The sequence below is a fragment of the Papio anubis genome, chromosome 10, assembly GCF_008728515.1.
Source record: "Papio anubis isolate 15944 chromosome 10, Panubis1.0, whole genome shotgun sequence".
NCBI lineage: Eukaryota > Metazoa > Chordata > Mammalia > Primates > Cercopithecidae > Papio > Papio anubis.
Window position 1 is genome coordinate 36,325,839 of NC_044985.1, and position 22,896 is coordinate 36,348,734.

Here is a 22,896-nt window from a genome sequence, read left to right on the forward strand (position 1 = left end):
ATTGAACTTTTCAATTCAAATATCATATGTCTTCCATCGACCTTTGGCAATACTTGCAGGCAGTTACTTCGTGATTAAATTGTCTCAGATGCCTACAGTGCGGATATTCTGGTATACGGTCAAAGCCCAGGAAATATGTTGGATGGAACAATGGATGAAAGGAAGTAAAGGAGAGCCCTGTGTCACAGATATCACTAAGTGTGGGTGAGGCAGAGTTGTCACCATTTTAGGAAAACTTGGAAATTGATTGATATTTTCAGCCTAATAGATGAGCAGTCCATTTTTATAAAGGTAGCAAAGGGACCTGGAGATAGAGCCAATATTTTCCTCACAAAGTAACTTGGACTCATGAATTACTTGCTCAAACATTTAGTTTGGATTCCAGAGTCTTGCCCTGTACAGCACAAGAGGAATGAGCTCCCTTGAAAGAAGTTTCAAAGCAGTTATTACCAGCTAATCACAACATCCCTGAACTTTAACCAGACCTCTGTAGAGTGTCTGATTTTAAATAGAACTGCTTCCTCGTGGTCCTTATGGAATTACTAAGCTGTACAATGTATGTCTGAGTAGCTCGGAGGCTTGACTCATGGAAGGGGTTATTTTAGATGCTTGGTGAATGATCACCAGTGGAGTTTTAGTTTGGATGTATTGATGTTGCACTGCTACTTCTGACAATAACTAATCATGCTCAAAAAGACTACTTAAGTCTCTTCTTGTTCAGAGATTCAGACCTTTGTTTTGACCTCCAGAATCATGTATCTACCTGCCCGCTTGAGAGTTCTCTTGGTTATCTCATAGCTATGTCAGACCTAAAACAGTCAACATTTATAAATCTTATTCTTCACCAACTCCTCCAGATTTATTTTGCCTTTTGTTATGTGCCCCTCTTATTAACTGTACCCGCATTCACTTAGTGACCCAAGCTTAGAAACAAGGTACAAATCCTCCCCAGCCCTTAAGTCTAACCAATCAGTTTCATTTCATATTTCTGACATTTGTCCACCTTTCTTCATTCAAACGTGCCATCGACCCCATCTAAGCTGCCATCATTCTCTTGAACTGCTTAGTCCTGGCCTCGTACTGGCTCCCTGCTTTTGCTGTTTCTAATCCGTTCTCTGCATAGCACCTATTGTTATCTTTGAAAAACAACTTCATTATGTTATTTATCTGCTTGAAAGCCTTCCGTGGCTTCCCGTGGCACTTTAGATACAATAAAATATATTGACCCTGGCCTGCATGTCTAGGTATGATATGACTTTGACTCACGTTTCCAACTTCATCTTTTTCTCATTCCTTCTCTTTTACTTTCTCTCTGGCTCTTCTGACTTTTTTCAGTTCCTTAAATGTGGAGAGCTAATTCCTGCCTTTGAGGCTTCCCTTGTTCACTGTGCCCAGTGTGCTTTCGTCCGCCTTCTGCCTGGCCAGTCCTTCTCATTTATTGGGACTCATTTGTTACTTTTTCCTGAGAGGTTTTTCCAGACTGTCTAATCTAAGACTACCCTCTGATAACCTTTCTCAAGCCTTACCAGAGTTTACAAAGCTTTGTTTCATATGTGTCTCCCGACCATAACACAGTGCTCTCTGGGGACCGTGTCTATTTGGATTCCTACCGTGCCACCCATCATGTTGCACAGGGCTTGTACAGGGGCACTGCTCCATAAACATTTGTTGAACAAAATACTATTTAATCAAAATAAGAGTTATCTGGAAGGGGCATCTTGCCTTTCTCTTTGCAGAAAACGACAGAGCCTGCGTGTAATTCCTGTGGCGATGTTTGCCAAGTGCTTCCACAGGAATGTCCAGTAGAGTACTAATAGAAGGTCATAAGCTATTGCCATTTTGCTCTCCTGCAAAAAAAGCTTGGTGGCATCTTCAGAGTTTGTCCTTGGGAGCCTAACAGACTAGGTTTAGGTCCTGTCTTTGTTCCTGTAAAGCTGTGCAACCTCGAGCAAGTTAACCAAATTCTCCCAGGTCTATTTCCCTATATATTAAATGGAGAAGACTGTATCTATCCCACATGCTTATTATGAGTATTAACTGAGATTACATATGCAAAGTGCTGAATGTAGTGCTTGGCACCTTGTAGGAGTTCAGGCATTCTTTTTCTTATTCCCTTTATATCTCGAGATTAATGAGGACTCAAGAGGAAAAGAACTCATTTAACTTACAATCTTATTGTTCTTACTTAATGCGTAATCACAGTTGGGGCACTAACGTGAAGGTCAACACAAGTTTAAGAGGAAAACCTCCTCTCTGGAGTGCAAATAAGCAATGATGGACTGACCATTTACCAGTAAATAACATTAGACTTCCTCAGAAAGATACATGTGAAATTCGCCTTTGCCTTATCCCAGGAGTTATTTTTTAACATTGTCAAATTGTAATAACTAATAATTACAAATAGATTTTTCCATTGTAGTTCAAGTAGATATTCCATGAAGATAGGCCATATGAAAACATTTTCCCATATTAGATGTTTCTATAGCTAGGAAGCGTTGGCAGTACCATTGAAAACTCTTTATAAAGTCCAAAGCTCTTCAAAGTAATTGTCAACTTTGTGGGGGGAGGCGATTAACATATTAAATATTTTAGGCTGGGCACAGTGGCTCTTGCCTGTAATCCCAGCACTTTGGGAGGCTGAGGCAGGCAGATCACCTGCAGTCAGGAGTTCAAGACCAGCTTGGCCAACATGGTGAAACCCCGTCTCTATTAAGAATACAAAAATTAGCCAGACATGGTGGTGAGCTCCTGTAATCCCAGCTACTTGGGAGACTGAGGCAGGAGAATTACTTGAACCTGGGAAGCAGGGTGAGCCGAGATCGTGCCATTGCACTCCAGCCTGGGCAACAGGAGCGAAACCCCATCTCAAAAATAAATAAATAAATAAATAAATAAATAAATAAATAAATATTTTAAAGACAGGTTATTGTAAAATATGATGGATTAGACTCAAATAGGTGGCAGATATACTTAAGGCATACCAATCTAGATGTTAGATTGAGTTTAAGGGAAAATGCTTGGGTTAATTTATCATAATCAATGGTTGATTCTGTATCTTTAAGTCAGGACAGCACACTCACCTTTGCCTCTATTAAACTTGTTTCACCCTATAACATGAGACAATAGCCATAACCAGGGGGAATTGTTTCTCCCTAAGCCAAGTCCTTCAGAGAGCTTGGAGCTTGAGCGTTGAAAATTCAAGACCTTTGCATTTGTCTGCTTGAATATTGACCCAGATAAGGTACCACATTGTCTATTTAGGGATAGGTATGACAATGTTGATGCCAGGGGATAGACAGGGTGATAAATAGATGTAATACTTTAATCGACTACTTAGCTCAGTTGTTTAGTGCATGAGAACTTTGGGGAGGCCAAAAGATTAGATCTGAATTCTTTCTGAGGCTCTCTTACTCTGCCATGGTCTTTTGCCAAAGACCTTACCTTGCATCCAAACCTAGTATCTTAAAAATGTGTATGATTGGTCATTTGGGACATTAGATTCATGACATGTGAAAGTACCCGGAAAAAATCCGTGACCAGCACTACAGAAGGTGTGCTGTGTTAAGAAGGGGGTTTATATGAGTGCTGATGTCTGGACATCTCATTTGGCTCATGATTAATTTCCTACTGCAAACTTACCTTCATAAACCAATATAAGCTAAACTGAGAATTGTGGTTATTAATGTTGACATAAACGTTAACATATGTCCTCAAGAGTACTGTCATCTCACAGAAGGGACAAAGAATAGTTGCGTCATTGTCTTTTTTTTTTGTTCTTTTCCTTGTAGTTTTTTTTATCAAAGTTGAGTATAGTTTGAATCTGTCAGTGGTTCTGGTCATTGAGTTCTCTTTTGGTGTTTTCTGTTTTGTGTCTGGTGGGGCTACAGTGCTTTACAAAGAAATTGGATACCTTCTGAACTTTTTGTTAAGTAGAAAGGGAGTCTGCCAAAGAGACATCACCTCTGCTAAAATGCAAGTCTGATTGTTTAAAGCAGATCATCTCACATGTCCCAACATAGAACTTCAGAGTTTCCCGTCTCTCATCCAACCAATTTGATGTTTAAGTGATTTCTGTGGGTGTTTTGTTTTAATCAGATACTAGGAATTGAGAGAAAGTAATGAAAAAACCATAGTGGTATTAATTGTTCTGCCTGCAAGTTACCAATTTGGAAACCTGCTATGGAATGTGACATCTTTTCTCCTCTCTCTTTTTTTTTTTTAATAGAATGCTATGAACCTACCTCCTGACAAAGCCAGGTTACTGCGGCAGTATGACAATGAGAAAAAATGGGAACTGATTTGTGATCAGGTAAGAAACAGTGACACTTTCTTTTATGAAAAAAGTAATGAAAGAAGAGATCCAGTGTGAATTTTATGGTATGACAATTATATCATGATTGAAAAACAAGATATTTGCTTCTGCAACAGAGATAGGAAAAAAAAGAGGAGAAGAGAACTTCAGAGAAATAATGATATGTTTGTGTGGATCTTCTTTGGATCCCAGTTTGAATAAGCTAATTATTAAAAAGACTTCTTGAGAAAATTGGGAATATTTGATTAGTGACTGAGATGATTCCAAGAAATTATTGTTGATTTTGTTTGATCGTAAAGTACATAGAATAATACTGGGCACATAGCAGGTGCCTCTAAACTTGTGTGGCTGCCTCTGTTGCTGCTTGAAGGGCCCAGATATTAAATATTGTGACCGTTGTTGTTTTTATTTTCAACTTGTGCTCAAAAGATTCAGGGAAAGTTATATCAAATTGATATGGTTTGGCTGTGTCCCCACCCAAATCTCATCTTGAATTCCCGCATGTTATGAGAGGAACCCAGTAGGAGGTAATTGAATTATGGGGGCAATAATTGAATTATTTCCCATGCTGCTGTTCTCATGATAGTGAGTAAGTCTCATGAGATCTGATGGTTATCTAAGGGGGAGTTTTCCTGCACGAGCTCTTTTCTCTTGTCTGCCTCCATGAGACATGCCTTTCACCTTCCGCCATAATTGTGGGGCTTCCCCAGCCACATGGAATTGTGAGTTCTCCATTAAATATCTTCCCTTTGTAAGTTGCCCAGTCTCAGGTATGTCTTTATCAGCAGTGCAAAAACAGATTAATACACAAATATATCATTATCTGTTATCCAAACATACTTTATGGTTTGAATAGCAGTTATATGATGCTGTCAGAAAAAGCTTCAGCTATACATTTCCAGTGTAAAAATATTAATGCAAATCTTATTTGTGAAGGTTTAAAATGATGACTGTGGGGTGGTGTTGATATCTAACATATAGGAAACCCCTGGGCCCCAGTGCTGTGTGCACACAAATATTAATTTTACTTCTTGGATACAAATACTAATTTTACTGCTTCTTAAGCATGTAACATGGATATAGTATATGTTAGGATATATGTTACAGGAAAGGTATACAAAGTAATAGATAATGTTAAAGAAATTGATTTCCAAAAGAAACTATATGAATATGTGTGTGAGGACCTATGGAGAAATTATTTCAAGTTTCAGTTCCATGAAAAATTACCATATGGACATGGTGAATCATGGAACTGGTCATTGTTTTCCTTGGTTGCTAAGATTCTCAGAGCCAGATTTGTGGCCTGAGCCACAAATTTGGTATAAATGGTTATGAGACCATTTATACCGACTACACAGTACTTCAATGACATGTGTTTTACCAACCTCATCCATGGCTTCATCTAAGTATTCCTGCCTGCGTTTTTCCCTCCACACTGATTTCCTCACTGAAAAAAAAAAACTTATATGAAGTTGTAAACATTTGTAAATTATCATTTTGAACAAGATAAATATAAATATATCAACATTACTGGTGAACAAAGATTATTCCTGCATTGATAACTAAACTGAAATGTTCTCTGTGCTATAGGCATTGTACAAATTGGTGCACTGAACCTTTTCTGCTTCTTTCTAAGGAAGCAAATATGGAGTGTCACAATAAATGCTTTCTCATGACCTGACTTTATCATGAAGTGGCAGTTCATTATTTAATTTGGGGCATCAGCTTTTTCATACTTCTATATGATTGCATTAATCTATCACTTGGTTTTGTAAGTATTTAAGTGTATCTCCCTCAAGAGTAAGTTCCCTTAGGATATGGGCCTCTAACAACTTGCTTAGTGCTTGAAAATGTGCTTATTGAAAACATGTTGAATGAAGGAAATAATAGCTAATATGGAAGACAGTGGAGAGGAAGCTTGCATTGTTGGCAGAGAAGACAGAAGGGAGAAAGCAGTTAAAAGAGGTGGCCTGGAAGACTAAGCAGAAGTTTACTGTTTCCATATCCTTCTCACCTTCCTCTACCTGTCAGTGTGGTTTGTTTTTGGTAAAGGAAAAGCAATTCACTGCTCATTTCTCGGAATTATTTTAAAGAGAGAAGGATGCCATTTTTAAATGTAATAATTCAGTGGTACTAAATACATTCACGTTGAAGATAAATATTTCTTAATATGACAGATGCTGTTAGGAATAGAGAATAAATTCCAGAAATTCTGTCCCAAATTTAACCAAATTAAGATTAAATCGCAAAGAGCTTTCTATAGTAACAATATTGCAGAAATGCCTCTTCGTCCTTTCCTGGCTCATTGCATAAATATAAAGATGACCTGAGCTTCTAGTGGGTCTCAAAGGTTAAGGTAAAATGGGAGACAAGTCTAACTAATTCTGGAGGGAGTGGAGCTACGGGAGCCACAGAAGAGAGACATCTCTGCTGGATTTTGGGTGCAGTGAGGTGTATCCCAGCGTACCCATTTCTGTTTTACAGTAGGTGAACAGAGTTCCCATGAAGACACTATGAATTTAAGGACTCTGTGGGGACACAGAGGCAAATTTTGTAGTGCGAGCGTAGAAAACTGGAAATGTCAGGTTCCTTTGATAACTGCAAATAAAACCCTGAAGCTACTTAGCTGTAAGAGCTCTTTCAGTGGTATTTCCACTTACGGAAAGAGAGAAAGTCCCTTAATCTCACTTGCGCCTCAATTTTTGGTACAGACCCTGTGCTGCATGTTTTGGTTTTGGAGCTTTCGCCATTTCCCGCAAGTTTAGAGCTCTTAGCACAGTGGGTACTATGGATAAATGCTGGTTTGGGGGTTTAGAGATCCTGGATGAGTTTAGACCTTTAGATCATTTATATCTGGAAGGGTCGTTAGAGACCATTTATCCCAAGCCACTCTGACTCGACTTTTTCTATTGAAAAAGTTCACACATGCTTGTCCAAGAAAGCATGTGGAGGAGCATGTGGAATGAAGTGCAAGTCCCTTCGCCTTTCCTATCTGTTCCCCAAGCCCCTTATTTTATAGATGATGAAACTGAGGTTCATAGAGCCTAAACGACTAGGCCAATGCTGGGGTCACCCAGATAGTGAAACGAGAACATCCATTTCCAAACTCTACTCACAAGCTTTTTCAGTTGTTGCCTGTTATCCCAGGGATCTGGAAACAAGCCCTTGAAGCAAAAATTATAGTAGGTAAGGGTTTCTCACCAAGGTTTTGTGTGTGGCTGCTGAAGTGATTTAGGGAGTGCCTATAGAGCTTACAGGTTGTGGGTTCATAACTGTGCCTCTGCTGGATGATCAAGTGGAAGTGGTTAGTCAAAGATTTCAGGACATTGGAGATGACTAATGCAGATGGGTGTAGATCCCACCAACATATAATCCAGTCCGGAAGCTGTTAGAGGTGACATCCCTAAGCTGGGTTTTAAAACCTTCCTTCAGTGTTTGCTGGTGCTGAGGGTGTGATTGGTTATTTTCTGTGGTTATTTGGCATGGGTGGACCTTGCCTCCTGATGGCTGGCTGTTGCTTGGCATAGTATCCTTGGGGAAGGGACCAAGGGAAGGGTGAGACATGGAAAATCTCCCCTTTCTTTACTTGTATAAAGTGATGGGGAGAAGCAGATTAAAAAACAAAACAAAAGATGAGCGTGAAGAGGTAGTAGGAAATTGTAGCCACTTAGGCTCAGCTTCCTATGATAAGCGTTTCAGGGAGATCAGACTGCATCTCTCCAGGCTTGGCATGGGTCCTGATCTAGAGAAGGGGAAGCCAGAGCTGAGTCAGGCCAGTGGCGCTAAGAAACCTCATTACTCCCATTGTGAGAGGTGATCTCTTGTCTTTTTCAACACAGCTGACCCATACCATATACATGTATTTAATCATTAAGAATATAATTATTTTTTAAACCTTTTACTTGTGGTGTAATACTATTTCTTTAAAAAGGAAAAGCAGGTTTCTTACTGGAGAACTTGCCTCAATATTTAAGCCAGTTTGCCATTGGAATTAAATTTCCTAAAAAATTAAAGAGCAAATATATCTCCATGGTTTTTAGTGTTGGTTATTATTATTATTTTTTAATGTTCATGTTTTTGTGAGCCAGTTAAAGCTCTTCCCTGCCTAGTAAGCAAATACTACAGAATCCTGATAAATTATTTCCCATGGGCCATTCCAGGTAAGGAGGGCTTGTCCTTGGAGCACCAGGGGTAATAAATGCCTAGTGACAGTGGTGGCATTTTTATAGCCTACTTTGGTGTTGATGGCTGCTATGTTAGAGTCATTTGAGCAAGCGTAGGAAGAGCAGAGACAGTGGTGAAGAAACTGAAGGAAAAGATGGTGATGCCAGCAATAACCTTTCCCTGCCCCTTTTCCTCCTTTTTGCTCCTAGACTTCAGACTTAGTCTGCCTTTTAGCTCCTATTTCCCAAGTTGCAGGCTTTGATTATACATTTAGGGAGTGCCTATAGAGCTTACAGGTTGTGGGTTCATAACTTTGCCTCTGCTGGATGATCAAGTAGAAGTGGTTAGTAAAAGATTTCAGGACATTGGAGATGACTAATGCGGATGGGTGTAGATCCCACCAACATATAATCCAGTCCGGAAGCTGTTAGAGGTGCCATCCCTAAGCTGGGTTATAAAACCTTCCTTCAGTGTTTGCTGGTGCTGAGGGTATGATTGGTTATTTTCTGTGGTCACTCCTACGCTCACTCCTTTCTGGCTTCTCACTTCCAGCTGTTGGGATAGCAGACAGCCACTTCTCCTTCTCCTTCTCCTCCCTTCCTTCTATCCTCTGGCTAACTGACATGTTTACTATACTTAATATGTTAAATTGGTTACATTTTTACCATGTTTCCATAATTCTGTGGTATGTTTAAATGCTGTTTTAAAATTATTAGTTTTTTATGATCTGTTTAATTCTTTTCAAATTTTGTCTTTTGACCCTTAGTTTTCTCTTACCATTTTGATATCTGATCTTCCCCCTCTATACATTCATTCTTTTGGTTGTGCATAGTCAGATTTTTTGTTTGGTATTTGTTTTTTAAAAAAAATCAGTATGCACCTTATAAAAATTTTCTCTTGTATTCAAATAAGGTCATCACAATTAAAATGAATAGTAATTTCTTAATATCTCCTGTTGCCCAGTTTATTGTTCTCAATTTTCCTTAAGATGTTCTTCCTATCTAGTTTGCTCAAATGAGAATCTGTTTCAGGATCAGTCACATGTTGTATCTGGCCATTATGTTCCTTAAATTACTTTAAACCGGAGTAGACTTTTGTTTATGATGCACACGTAGTAAATATACTAGCGAGCCCTCTTGTAGAAAGTTTCGTTTTTTGCATTTACTTGTTTCCTAGGGGTGTCTTAGCTCCTGAATTTCCTGTTATCTAGAAGTTCGATTTAAAGGCATTACAAATTGATGTTGAACATCTTTGTCAAGAATATCATAGAAAAATAATGTCTGCTTGTCCCATCATTAAATAAGTTTGGCCAATGACAACTTGATGGCCCCATTGTGTAACTGTGTTTTCCCCTTATGTTGGAGAGAATTCTGTTTGGTGTTACTTTGACACCATATATACGTCCAGTTACCTATCAATCTTGTACCTAATGGGTTTGAAACCAATTGATAATCTTTTGCTGAATCAGTTTCATTACGAATTGGAAAAAGATGATTTTCTGATCTCTCTTTCCTTCTGTTAATACATTAAGCTAGTAACTAGAGCTTTTTCAACTGGGTCTTGGTTTATCCTGGAATATAATTATTCCTGGAATTTTTCCCCTCAATTGCCATTTTTTTTAAGTAGAATTTGGATTAATAGATACCACAAAAGATGACCAGTGGGTTTTCTCTGGCCTCCTTTTTTGAGTATCACTATGAACTCATGAATTTTCATGGATTCAATCATGTTTTAATCAATGTGATATTATTTTTGAGGCTCATATGATCACTTCTTTGATCTGTGGGAATCCCTTAGTGCTGGTTCTTGTGTCCTTTTCACATGACCCTATTAATCCTTCAGAGCTTGTTTTATGGTGTGAAACGTATCTTCTTTGCATCTTTTTCTTTTTTTTTTTTTTTTTGAGACAGAGTCTCGCTGTGTCGCCCAGGCTGGAGTGCAGTGGCCGGATCTCAGCTCACTGCAAGCTCCGCCTCCCGGGTTTTTACGCCATTCTCCTGCCTCAGCCTCCCGAGTAGCCGGGACTACAGGCGCCCGCCACCTCGCCCGGCTAGTTTTTCGTATTTTTTAGTAGAGACGGGGTTTCACCGTGTTAGCCAGGATGGTCTCGAACTCCTGACCTCGTGATCCGCCCGTATCTTCTTTGCCCAGGCCTAGGATAAGTCATTTCTCCAATGATCCCTTTTCTTTTTAGTGGGAGATAGTATTACAGATGAGGAAGTGCGTGCAAAAGGTTTTCATAGCTGCTGAGTGACTTTGCTTCTTAATGTAAGTTTCTAGACCTTAAAAATACACCTTCAAAAATTATGAATTCAATATTTTCAAATCAATTTTCATTAATTTGCTTAATCTCTTTGATTTTATAGTTACCTTTCTTTTGCAATGAAATGTTTGATTCCTAACAGTAATATAATTATTTACCTTTTTCTGTCATATAAAAACTTTCAAAACAATACGAGTATCATTACTACCTAAAACATTACTAACTAAATTACTGACTGTAGTAAAAGGTTTTTTGTAGCTTTCTGTGCATCAAATGATAGGGTAATAGATACTATCTTAGTGTTCTATGGCAGCCATAACAAATTACTGCACATTTGGTGGCTTACAATAACAGAAGTGTGTTCTCTCACGGACCTGGAGACCAGAAGTCTGAAATCAGGCTGTTGACGGGGCCTTGTTCCCTCCCAAGGCCCTAAAGGAGATTCCTTCCTTTCCGCTCCTTCCCTCTGGTGACTCTGGGCATTCTTTGGCTTGTGACTGTGTAAATCCAGTCTCTGCCTCCATCCTTACCTGGCTTTCTCTTCTCTCTGTCTTCTCCTGTCTTTTATAAGAACAGTTACTGGATTTAGGGCCTACATGGATAATCTGGGATGATCACATCTTGAGATCCTTAACCTCATGACATCTGCAAACACCCTTTTTCCACAAGTGGTTATTATACTCGTGGTTGGGAGAGGAGGTTAGGACATGGCCATATCTTTTGGGGGTCACCATTCAACCCACTACAGACACTAAGATGTATAATGATTCACACAGTAGATTTTAATTTACATAATCAGGTTAGATATTGTTGGTCATTGGGGTCAAATTCTACACAGGTGAGGCTATTTTCAACACACAGCTTCCGCTTCACCCTGGGAGTCATCTCTTTCCAGACAAAGGGAGAAAGAACATGCAGGTGCACACCTGGGAAGTCTCTGGGACAGGCCTGGAATTGGCACACATCACCTACACTCTTATTTTGTTGACAAGGACCTGCAAAAAAGGATGAGAAATGGAGACTAGCTGAGCACCCAGAGGGAAAAGAAAATGTTTACTAAACAGCGACTGCTAGTCTCTGCCACGATTACCGATTTTGATAGTCTTATGGTTCCTTTGTTTTAGGCTGTATTCAGTGTTAAAACTTGCCCTTATGTATTCATTAATTTATCCATTGACTAGGCATTTAGTTGTCTAGGCGAGGGAAAGGAAAGAGTGAGATGAGACATGGAGTGTGGGTCTGAGTTTTCCTTATAAGTCAGGGAAAAGACCCCAAATGGTTGGTAGTACCAATTTGTTTGTCCCGAGTTCCAGCAATGTACCAGACAAGAATTGGCTGTGGGATGTGGTTATTTTTGCCACACCTCAGAAAAAAAAAAAAAAAGGCATTTTGTGTCTTTGCTATTTTCTGCTTGAGTTTTTGAAGGGACTCTTCGTTTTCTTGAGCTCTCCAAACCTGAGGAAAGGCACTGAGTGAATTGATGTTGAAAAGAAGTCAGGTTTCTTTTCATTTCCTTCCTAAAAGCAGTTTCCTTTCCGTTAAGACTCATTCCAGGTCTCTGATTCTTTGATTCTAAAACACTGGGAAAGCAATCAAATAGCAGATGCCAGCTCTTTATGTGTTGAGCTTTTGGAGTTTTGGAAAGTTGGGTCTGAACCTAGAAGTGAATTTACATTACATCTTTCCTCCTCTTGGCCTATAGCTTTCATAGTGGAGAGAAAAATGCTGGCCTACCCTACAGAGACTGGAGTAGGGGGAGAGACAAAGGGAGAAAGGTAGTAAAAAGAGGAGAGGAAACAATTATTGTTTTAAAACCATCCTTTTTGGTTGCTTGATAGAAATACTCTGTCAGAAATGCTGTTTGGTATTCGTTGTCAGAGCTGGACATCGAGGGCTTAGTCTCATTTGAAATGTGTAGGCTTTAGAAGGAGCAAGATAAGTGGGGGAAAAAAAAGAAAACTTGTAGGCTGTATTTTGCCAAACTGTGTATCACAGTGCCTGCCTTCCTGCCTGGTAATACAAATGGAATTATAGATCCTCCACTCCCATCCCACCTTTTAAAAACGACTGAATTGCCTGAGCTGGTTTAGACTAAGTGGTCGTCTTGTTTGAAGCAAAGTTTATCATATGAATGACTTTTATAAATTTGGGGACACTGAGGTTGATCTTTGACACTATCTTTTAGAAAATCATTGCTAAGCAAATTAAAATGATTTATTAAGGCAGGTTAGCTAAGAATTTCTACCAAGTGATATAGATACTATTTTATTTCATTTTTAACAGTTGGCCATTTGACTCATAATCTTTGCTTGTGGAAGGCTGCTGTTGCTCACCTTTCACACACACACACACACACAAAGTCAAATGACTTTCTAGAAGTTGTACAGCAAGTGCTTGAGCTGAAACTAAAACTGAAGTCTACTGATGCCTGATTCTGAAAAATTTTATGTTTAAAAAAGTTTTTTGAGAAAACTACCATTTAATTGTAGCCTCTTCACCATCAAGCAATTAAATAATTACCTTCACCTTGTGAAGAGTGACGTGCTAGATGCTATGACCATCATGCTTCAGAAAATATTATGCCGAATGTTTCAAAACAAGGTTGAAAAAAGATTAAGACATACACTTAAAAGCAAACTGTAAAAGACTAAATATATAATGGAACACCCTCAGCCCGGATACATACTCTTTCCGGGTTGCCTGCAGTGTTCTTGATGAACTTTCAAGGAAAGAAAGAGTTTAAAAGAAGTCATTTTCTAAAGTCATTGGGGAAATTGAGGTGTCTACAGTCTTTATCCCTGCTGCAGTAGTAAAACAACATTTATTTAGGTAGCAGAAATACAAGGTAAATTGGTTTAAATTTCTAATGATACTGTAGGTATTTGGTAGTACAGGAAGATAGCAGGAAAACTAATTAGAAATATGGTTTGGGTTTTGTAAGAAACAGCTATACATAGGGCAAAGACTGTGTATAACCTCCATCAACATGGCGGATACTAGCTGTGGATGAGTCCAAGGCTTGTAGCAGCATCTTCAGGTACTAGAAATACCATTATACAGATGTTTCTTACCCGTAAAACCTCTGTTGGTTCTCTTCACAATCAGTTTGACCACAGCCACTCAGTTATTGGTACATGTACCCATATTTTCTGTTAGAGTATAACTTCAGGTCAATCTAAAACCCTATAAGATGAACACATCTAGCAGGTTAGGTGTGTGCTTATGTATCTTTGTCCTCATCAATGACCCATTTAGAGGGACTTCCTTTCTACTTTCCTTCTATGCCTATCCTTAGATCCTATTTGAAAGCTTGGCTTAGTGACTGATTTTGACCATGTGGGTCACAGATTGAAACTATTGTTTGCTTAATCATGGGATCTGAAGACGAAAAGAAAGAATGCGGGGTTTATTAGAAGGGGTGTTTGTGTTTATTATGCTAAATGTAAAATTAAGATGTAAGATCTTTCTTTTCCTGTTGAAACAGAGTCTTGCTCTGTCACCGAGGCTGGAGTGCAGTGGCGCGATGTCTGCTTATTGCAACCTCCCCCTCCCGGGTTCAAGCGATCCTCCTGCCTCAGCCTCCCGAGTAGCTGGGACTACAGGCGCCCAACACCACGCCCAGCTAATTTTTGTATTTTTAGTAGAGACGGGGTTTCACCATGTTGGCCAGGCTGGTCTTGAACTCCTGGCCTCAGGTGATCCCAAAGTGCTGGGATTACAGGTGTGAGCCACTGTATCAGGCCTAAGATATAAGATCTAAGGGGAAAGCATACAGTGGGATCACTGGAGCCTCGGTTTAAGATGTGAGTCTTCAAGTTTATTAGCATATGTTGCTTTAGTTTTTATGTTTTAGAAGGAGAATATTTATATATCTAGGAGAATGGGATGTGGTTTAGGGGTGGGGTGAGGTACAGAAGTTGGAACAAGGTAGTGAATTAAGCAAATATGAAATGACACTGAAGTCATATTAATGGTTTGAGGTATGGAGGTACATTTGGAGCCTGATTAAAAAATTGTGATGCAATTACTGTAATTTTTAATTCTTTAAATAGAATTATGAATGATATGTTTTTGAAATAGTAAAACTAAGGTTTATAGGATCCCTTGGAGTACTTTATTTCCTGCAAAAGTATTAATTGACAAAGATGAATATTTGGCTTGTGTCTGGTGCATTTCTTTCATTAGGGCGAGGTAAACTTTTTCAAGAGAGTTGTGCTCAGTAACAAAGTAAATAAATATATCTAAAATTACTTTGATAAACTGTTTTTAATTATTTTTATTGAGGTCTAATTTATATACAATAATGTTCACCAGTTGTGTTTTCCAAAGTGGCTAGACCATTTTGCATTCTTACCAGTGATGTAATAGAGTCCCTGTTGTTCCAAATCCTATCAACACTTGGTATTGTCAGTCTTTTAAAATTCTAGCCATTTTTATGGGCATATGGCAGTATCTCACTGTGGTTTTAATTTGCATTTCCCTAATGACTGATGATGTTGAGCATCTTTTTATGTGCGTGTTTGACATTTTTATATCTTTGTTGAAGGATCCACTCTGTTCAAATCTTTTGCCTATTTTAATTTTTTTTTTTTTTCTTTTTTTGAGATGGAGGCTCACTCTCTTGCCCAGACTGGAGTGGAGTGGCATGATCTTGGCTCATTGAAACCTCTGTTTCCTGGGTTCAAGCGATTCTCCTGCCTCAGTCTCCCAAGTAGCCAGGATTACAGGCATGCACCACCATGCCCAGCTAATTTTTGTATTTTTAGTAGAGACAGGGTTTCACCGTGTTGGCCAGACTGGTCTCGAACTCCTGACCTCAAGTGATCCACCTGCCTTGGCCTCCCGAAGAGCTGGGATTACAGGTGTGAGCCACTGTACCTGGCCTCTTTTGCCTATTTTTAAAAAGTGAGTTATTTGTCTTAGCTGTAGAAGTTTTAAACAATATTCTGGATACAAGTCTTTATCAAACAAATACTTTGCAAATATTTCATTAGTTTTTGTCTCACTTTTTAGTATTTATAACAGTATCTTCTGAAGAAAAAAAGGTTTTTTGATGAAATTGAATTTATTTTTTAAGTGGCTCATGCATTTTGTTTCCTAAGAAATTTTTTGCCTACCCTCAGGTCACAGAGATTATCTCATATGTTTTCTTCTGGAAATTTCACAGTTTTGGTCCTTATATTTTAGTCTATAATCTATTTTGATATATGGGATGAGTTAAGGGTGGAGTTACACTTTTTCCTCATCTATCTATCTGTCTATCAATCATCTGTCTATCCATCCATCCATCCATCTATGCTTCTATATTTATCTATCTGTACCTCCAACTGTTTCAGCACAATTTATTTAATAGACTGTTCTTTTTTCATGAATTACTTTGGTATCTTTGAAAACCAATTGGCCATATACATGTGGGTCTATTTTTGTGTTCTCTATTCTTTTCTACTCATCTGTAGTTTTATCCTTATGCCAATATGTCTCTGGTTTGATTACTGTCTTGAAATCAGGTAGTGTCAATTCTCCAACTTTTTCTTTTGCTAAATTATTTTGGCTATTCTAGTTCCTTTGCATTTTAATATAAATTTTAGAATCAGTTTGTCAGTTTCTAAGAAAAAACTTCCAGGATTTGGGCAGAACATGCATTGACTCTGTAGATCAATTTCAGTAGAATTGACCTTTATACGATATTGACTCTTCTGATCTATGAACATGGTATCTCTATTGATTTAGGCGTTTTAATATCTTGCAGGAATTTTTTCACATTTCTAGTAGTATACAGGTCTTACACATATTTTAAATTTATCTCTAAATATCATGATTTTGGGTGCTATTTTAAGGAATATATTTTAAAAATGTTTCCAATTTTTTGTTCCTAGAGAAATACTGTTTCTGAACAACCTCCCACCACTTCATTTATGCCTTTGTAGAGAGAGATGGTTTATGTTATATCATCGTACTTACCAAAACCAAGTTTTATAATTAAACACTATTTTATGGCTTCTGTAATAGAAACAACTGCCTTGGATAAAAGTTGAAGTTGAGTATTCTCAGCTTGGTTCCTATGTTTAAATCTGTCCCTACATTAAGTAAAAGCAAGTGGTGAGGGTAGGATGATTAAGATCTGATGAATTTCTCTTACTTTCAATTATTCTGTTCACAAGCATGCTTTCTTTCCATGTATCAGACACTTCCCCACCACTTGCTGATTTTAGTGGAAAGTAGCTTCTAGCTCCTCCCATGCTACTTGCTTTAAAGTTTCACTGACAAAACTTACCACCTTAGTAAATATTCCAGTTCAGTTTGATTCAGCTAGCACCTATTGAAGTTATGATAATTATACCCACAGTTTGTACATTGTTTGAATTGAGGCCAATGGAGTTTTAGAGAAGCAGTTAATTTAACTGTAGTCAGAAAAGCAATTCTTAAAATCGGAGCTTGTAATTTTAAAAAAATTCTTGCATAATTGAAAAATATTAGTGCTCTTGAATTGCCTAATGGTTTCTACAAGAACTCTTAAGGCTTACTTTGTCTGTTTTTTTTTGTTTGTTTTGTTTTGTTTTTCTGATCAGATTTTGAACTCTGATCTCTCCCAACCCCCTATGTTTTATTTGTATGATACGTGACCATCTCTGGGGACTCTGAAAGATCATCTGTACTTTCTTTTTGTTTGAAAGGCATTCCTAAGTAAGAGGAGTAGGATTAAAGAAACCTACTCAATATTACATACTAGAAAATGAGTTATAGGATGTTTTGGTCAGGAGAGACTCATTGAACTAGAAGAAATTCTTGCTAGTCTAAATAAAAGAAAGCATTTGGAAAAGTCTCATCAGAGGTTATTTTCAGTCTGAGAGCTGTAATGGAACACTTGGAAAGTTGTCCTCTCCTCTTCAACTAGCAAAATGATTTCATATTCAGAGCTGAAGAATGTTTTGAGGCTCTCCAAGAAACTATGGCTGTGGAATGAATCTGACGTGCTGATTTTTCAAGTCTAGTGCAGAAATAGCCAACTTTAAAAGTTGGGAACGGAGGAAAGAGGTACACAGTATTAATCGTGTGTGCTTTCACTATTCAAGACTCCTTGTTGTCCATCCTGTGTTCCTAACTTATTATTTGACATCTGCTGCCGTTTGTTCCAATTTACCATATAGATCCTTTGTGCAATTTTCATAAACTGGATTACTAGAACTCAGCTAAACCTCTTGAAGTTATTACCACATATCCTGCCTTTCTGTGCTATTGTTCCCATGTTCCTCATCTGGAAAACTCCTCTGTCTCCTGCCTCGTATACTGTCCCGGGATATCTATGCACTGCCTGCCTTCCAAAATTCAATTCAAAAGCTACTTTCTCCGGGGAGGTTCCTTTGATCATCTCAGTTGGGAAGAGCCTCACCTTTCTTTGAACTTTGAGAGGATCACATATGGCTCTTATCATATTCTATTTTGTATTACAACTATGTCTGCTACATCTCAGAGATGAGATTTAATGCTTTGCAATTGAATTTATTTCTTTTTGTGCTTTTTACAGTATCTTCTGTGTGTGTTCTGGATAGGTGAAAGAGTAAAAACTCTTTTTTAAAGTTTTCATGTTAGTGCCTGGAAACAGGAGATCCAAACATGTTAGTAAGATTTAAAATGTTCAGAGGCAGGGGCTTGTTTAGCAAAATGTTTTCATCCAATAATAACCACTGGGATCCTTCTAAATAGTAGCCCAGCTGGCACTAGCTTCCTCTGGTAGTCATTATACAAATTAGAATCTCATCTGAACTTGCCTTCTTGGCCATCTATTATAGTCAGTAGGCAGAGACTTAATACTTTTTCATTTTCTGTCAGTTGTCCTCTCCTGTCTCACCATCCACGACATGCTCATACGCATACTTTCTGTTGATGGGGACAGTCTGCCAGCTACTCAGAAATTTCAAAATTTTTATTTTGGGGGGAACAAGGAGCATGCATTCTTTTGGGGGCTTTGGTTCTCTCAGTTCTTTGGGAATCTAGGTCTATTTGTGGAAATCATTTTCTATTTGTATAAATGGTTAGCCCTGGGAGGGCAAGGTGTTAGGGCTTACCTCAGGCCCTCCTGTTTAGGGATGCTGATTGGTCTTGGCAACCCTCTCCCCCTAGCCCACCCCGCACCATGTAGGTGCACCATTCTTGGCCTCTTCCATATTGGATAAATCATTTCTGTCCATATACAATATTATTGCAACATTTCATTCTCATTTTTTCCCTCCCTGTTACTTGTGTCAGCATTCTCTGTTTTAGAGGGTAAAAATCTTGAGGATATGGATTATGTCTGTCAGCTTAACTTTGAAGAGTACTTAGCACTAAGCTAAATCTTACAAATTAGTACTTACTAATGGCAATAGTGCTGGTTGTAATATTGGCTCATTTAGAGACTGCAGTTTGCCTACTCAGCCTTTGGAAAGGATGCCCAACTACTTCCAGCTTCCAGGAAGTAAAACGTTCAAATGTAGTGACATTATGGGAACAAAAACAATGCCCTTTAAATTGTTACTATCTAAAATGAATTATTTTAGGATCAAGATAATAAAACATTAATACTCATGTAATGATGGTGACATCTAATTCATCCCCGAGGAAGTTCAAGCAGTTTATGTAGCTCTGGTAATACACCACTGAAATAGAGCCAAGGACTTTGTGGCTATACCAAACAGGGAAAGAAACTCAACAGTGTGTGCCGTGAGAGCCAGTCATTCCCTGAGATTTCTGTTTTCAGATGTCATGTTATAATTTCTTTCCTTAAGCCTCAGAATATGAAGGTATAAGATAAACTGGAATGGAATTCTTGTTTGATTGTGGAGCTGTGTATCTAAATGTGATTTATGGAGCGGAAATACTTATAACATGCTTGTTCTGAGTCTAGCTCACACCAAATTAACCCCAATTAATTTCTCGTGTAATTGGATAGAGAGGATATAAAAGATCAGAAATGCTTAGCTAGATGAGTGGAATGTCCAATTCCAAACCTTTACACAGAAAGGCTTTCAATGACAAACTCTATTAGATTTAAGTGGAGAAACAGGAGGAGGACATGTAGGGAGAGGAGGAACCAAAGAAACAGTTCAGCTTGTTAGAAAGAACTTAAGTCTGCCTATCTGTATCTAGTAGAAAAGGCCATCTTGTAGCATCGCCAATGAATTCTGTTAGCTGTGACTTACCTAATTAAATTACTACACCCCTGTCACAGCCCGTCACTTAGTTCTTTTCAGAATGGTCTAGTTTCCCACCTTGGGTTGCAGTAGACTTGGTCATTAAGTGGAGTCCAGTAAATGTTTTGTCTTTTCCTTGTCTGCAAGGCAGCTATGTGTATAGGCAGCGTAACCTTCCAGGTAACCCGTAGGGAAAGAGGAAGCTAACCTAAGCCTTAGGGGATTGGGTTAATGAGGAAATGTATGGTTATAAAAGGCATTAGACGGCTTTAGATCTACGAGAGACAGCTGTGGCTCATCAGCAAATGTTCTTTGGCTCTGACATGAGCTTGACTAACTTATGTCTACTGAACCTGCTGGGATACATCCTGTAGAGTGTGCTTATATTCTCTTTGTGTACTTTTACACTTTAAAACTTACCCTTAATTTGTGAAAGAAGTGACTTGTATGTGACATTTTAAAAAAATTTAATTCTTTGAACATTATTGAAGATCAACTATGTGCCAAGTATTCTTTTACATACTGGGACTCAATGAAGAATAGAACATATTTCTACCCTTTAAAAAATGTTTATACGATTAAATTTAAGATGAGCATGCTTATTATAGTATAGTAAAAAGAACAAGGATCAGAAAGAGTCAGAAAACCTGTGTTTGAACAACAGAAACATTGGAAAAATACATCAGAGATCTTACACATACACACACACACACACACACACAGAGTATATGATTTCAGGTAAGTCATTTAATCTTTGAGCCTCAGTTCCCTCATCTGCAAAATGGAGGTAATATCTACTTGCCAGATATAGAAGCTTGAGTGAGCTAAGGGATCTAAAGAATATGATAAACTGTAAAGCGTCATTGAAAGATAAGTTAAAAATTGGAGAAACAAAAAGTACTGCCCCACATGAAAAGGTAGTTGTAGTTGAAATATCTCACTAAAAAATATTTGAAGAATATATTTGGCGGCCGGGCGCGGTGGCTCAAGCCTGTAATCCCAGCACTTTGGGAGGCCGAGACGGGCGGATCACGAGGTCAGGAGATCGAGACCATCCTCGCTGACACGGTGAAACCCCGTCTCTACTAAAAAATACGAAAACTTAGCCGGGCGTGGTGGCGGGCGCCTGTAGTCCCAGCTACTCGGGAGGCTGAGGCAGGAGAATGGCGTAAACCCGGGAGGTGGAGCTTGCAGTGAGCTGAGATCCGGCCACTGCACTCCAGCCTGGGTGACAGAGCGAGACTCCGTCTAAAAAAAAAAAAAAAAAGAATATATTTGAAGAATCATCTATTGCATGTAGTTGCCAAAGGCAAGGAGTTGTGAATTGTGTTACTTCCAAATTAACCAGAGAAGAGGAAGATGAGGATTAAAATTCATTATCTGGAATATTTTGTGTGAGTTTTTTTGTTTGTTTTTTTGAGATGGAGACTCACTCTGTCGCCCAGGCTAGAGCGCAGTGGCACGATCTCAGCTCACTGCAACCTCTGCCTACCAGGTTCAAGCAATTCTCCTGTCTCAGCCTCTAAAGTAGCTGGGATTATAGGCACACACCACCACGCCCGACTAATTTTTGTATTTTTTGTAGAGGTGGAGTTTCACCACGTTGGCCAGGCTGGTCTCAAACTCCTGACCTCAGGTGATCCACCTGCTTCAGCCTCCCAAAGTGTTGGGATTACTGGCGTGAGCCACCGCACCTGACTGTATTTTTATAAGTTCTTAAATAAAACTCATATAAAACTTTCGTGAGAACCACGAAAGAAGGAGAGAGGGAGAAGAGAAAAGAAAACTCAGCCTACATCCAGGGATTCAAATAAAACTGTTACAGAGGAAGAATACAAAGCCCCAATTGTTTCTGCAAAACTTGGGGTTGCCTGTCTAATATCTAAAGGAACCACTGTTTGAGTTATAAATTCAGCACCTGATTTGCCAAACCTTTTCTCTCTGTCTTCAACGTGGCCAATTTGAACAACGGAAACATTGGGAAAATACGTAAGAGAATTTCAGCACCTTGCCAAACACATTTATTTTGAAGCACTTCAGATGGATTATAGGCATCCTATTTATGTGAATTAATATATTTTGCCCTCTAAATATTAGAATTTTAGATATTGTATTAAAAGTTGAAACGGCTTTGGTTGGCAGTTTTCCGTTACCCACACTTTAAAAACTGCTTCATATCCCGTGTTATTTTCAGGACATAGTTACCTGCTTGCTCAACATCAATGATGTAAGTACCTTTATTAAGTCACCAACTTGAGTTGCACTGTGTAGAAATGTTATTCTTAGGAACAAAAATATTCTTTAGTCATGATGAACTATCAACATGAATTGAAAAGGCACCTGGGAAGTCTTGGTGATCTTGCTCCTTTCGATCTTGCTCCATTCACTTTGATCCTCTTGCAAAAACCATTCAAAATTGGCAGCTTCCATGATTCCATCTTGTAGAGGGTGAGTGGAATCAAGAGTGAACTTCAGAACCTTCTTTTTCTGTCCCCCTTCTCCCCATTTGGCACAAGCTTTTTCATGGGTTCCATGGCAGCAGTGGAGGTAGAAAGAAGAGATGGGCAGACGTGCCAAGGCAAATGGCGGCACCCGAGTTTTCTTAGAAGTGGATGCAGTGTGGACCAACTGTGTTTTAAAGCATGAGGCTTCCTTATTTTCTCTTTCTTGGAAATATGTCAGTAAGCTGCTCAAGCAAATGAAAAATATGTGGAATACAGCAACAAATACTAAATAAGCATATGTTAAAAAGTGTGAGTTTATTACATGTAGACCTTGTTCATAATTCAAAGTCCTAAAGAAATATAGTCCAGTCAACAGGACCAGCAAATGTGTGTATTTGAGTAAGCCTCTGAGTCGCCACAGTCCCAAGTAGGAAATGAAGAAAAGCTGCCTTTACTGACCGTCAAAGATAGGGCTCACTAAATGAGTGAATGCTGATGTGTTACATGTGCTACTCCACCAAATTTTATTATTGTAAAAATAAA

The 22,896-nt window shown here is 38.6% G+C and overlaps 1 protein-coding gene across 11 annotated transcripts in view; it reads left to right on the forward strand.

The window, feature by feature from the left end:
- The window catches only part of FMNL2 (formin like 2), a 318,205-nt gene that overhangs the window by 184,515 nt on the left and 110,794 nt on the right, over positions 1 to 22,896 (forward strand). For all 11 annotated transcript variants that reach the window (XR_635420.4, XM_009182240.2, XM_009182238.2 and 8 more), the window contains exon 2: positions 4,226 to 4,309. Coding sequence is in view for 10 of the 11 variants with exons in the window: in XM_009182240.2 (XP_009180504.2) it covers positions 4,226 to 4,309 (84 nt within the window). In the remaining variant the exon portion in view is untranslated. The remainder of the gene's footprint in view (positions 1 to 4,225; positions 4,310 to 22,896) is intronic.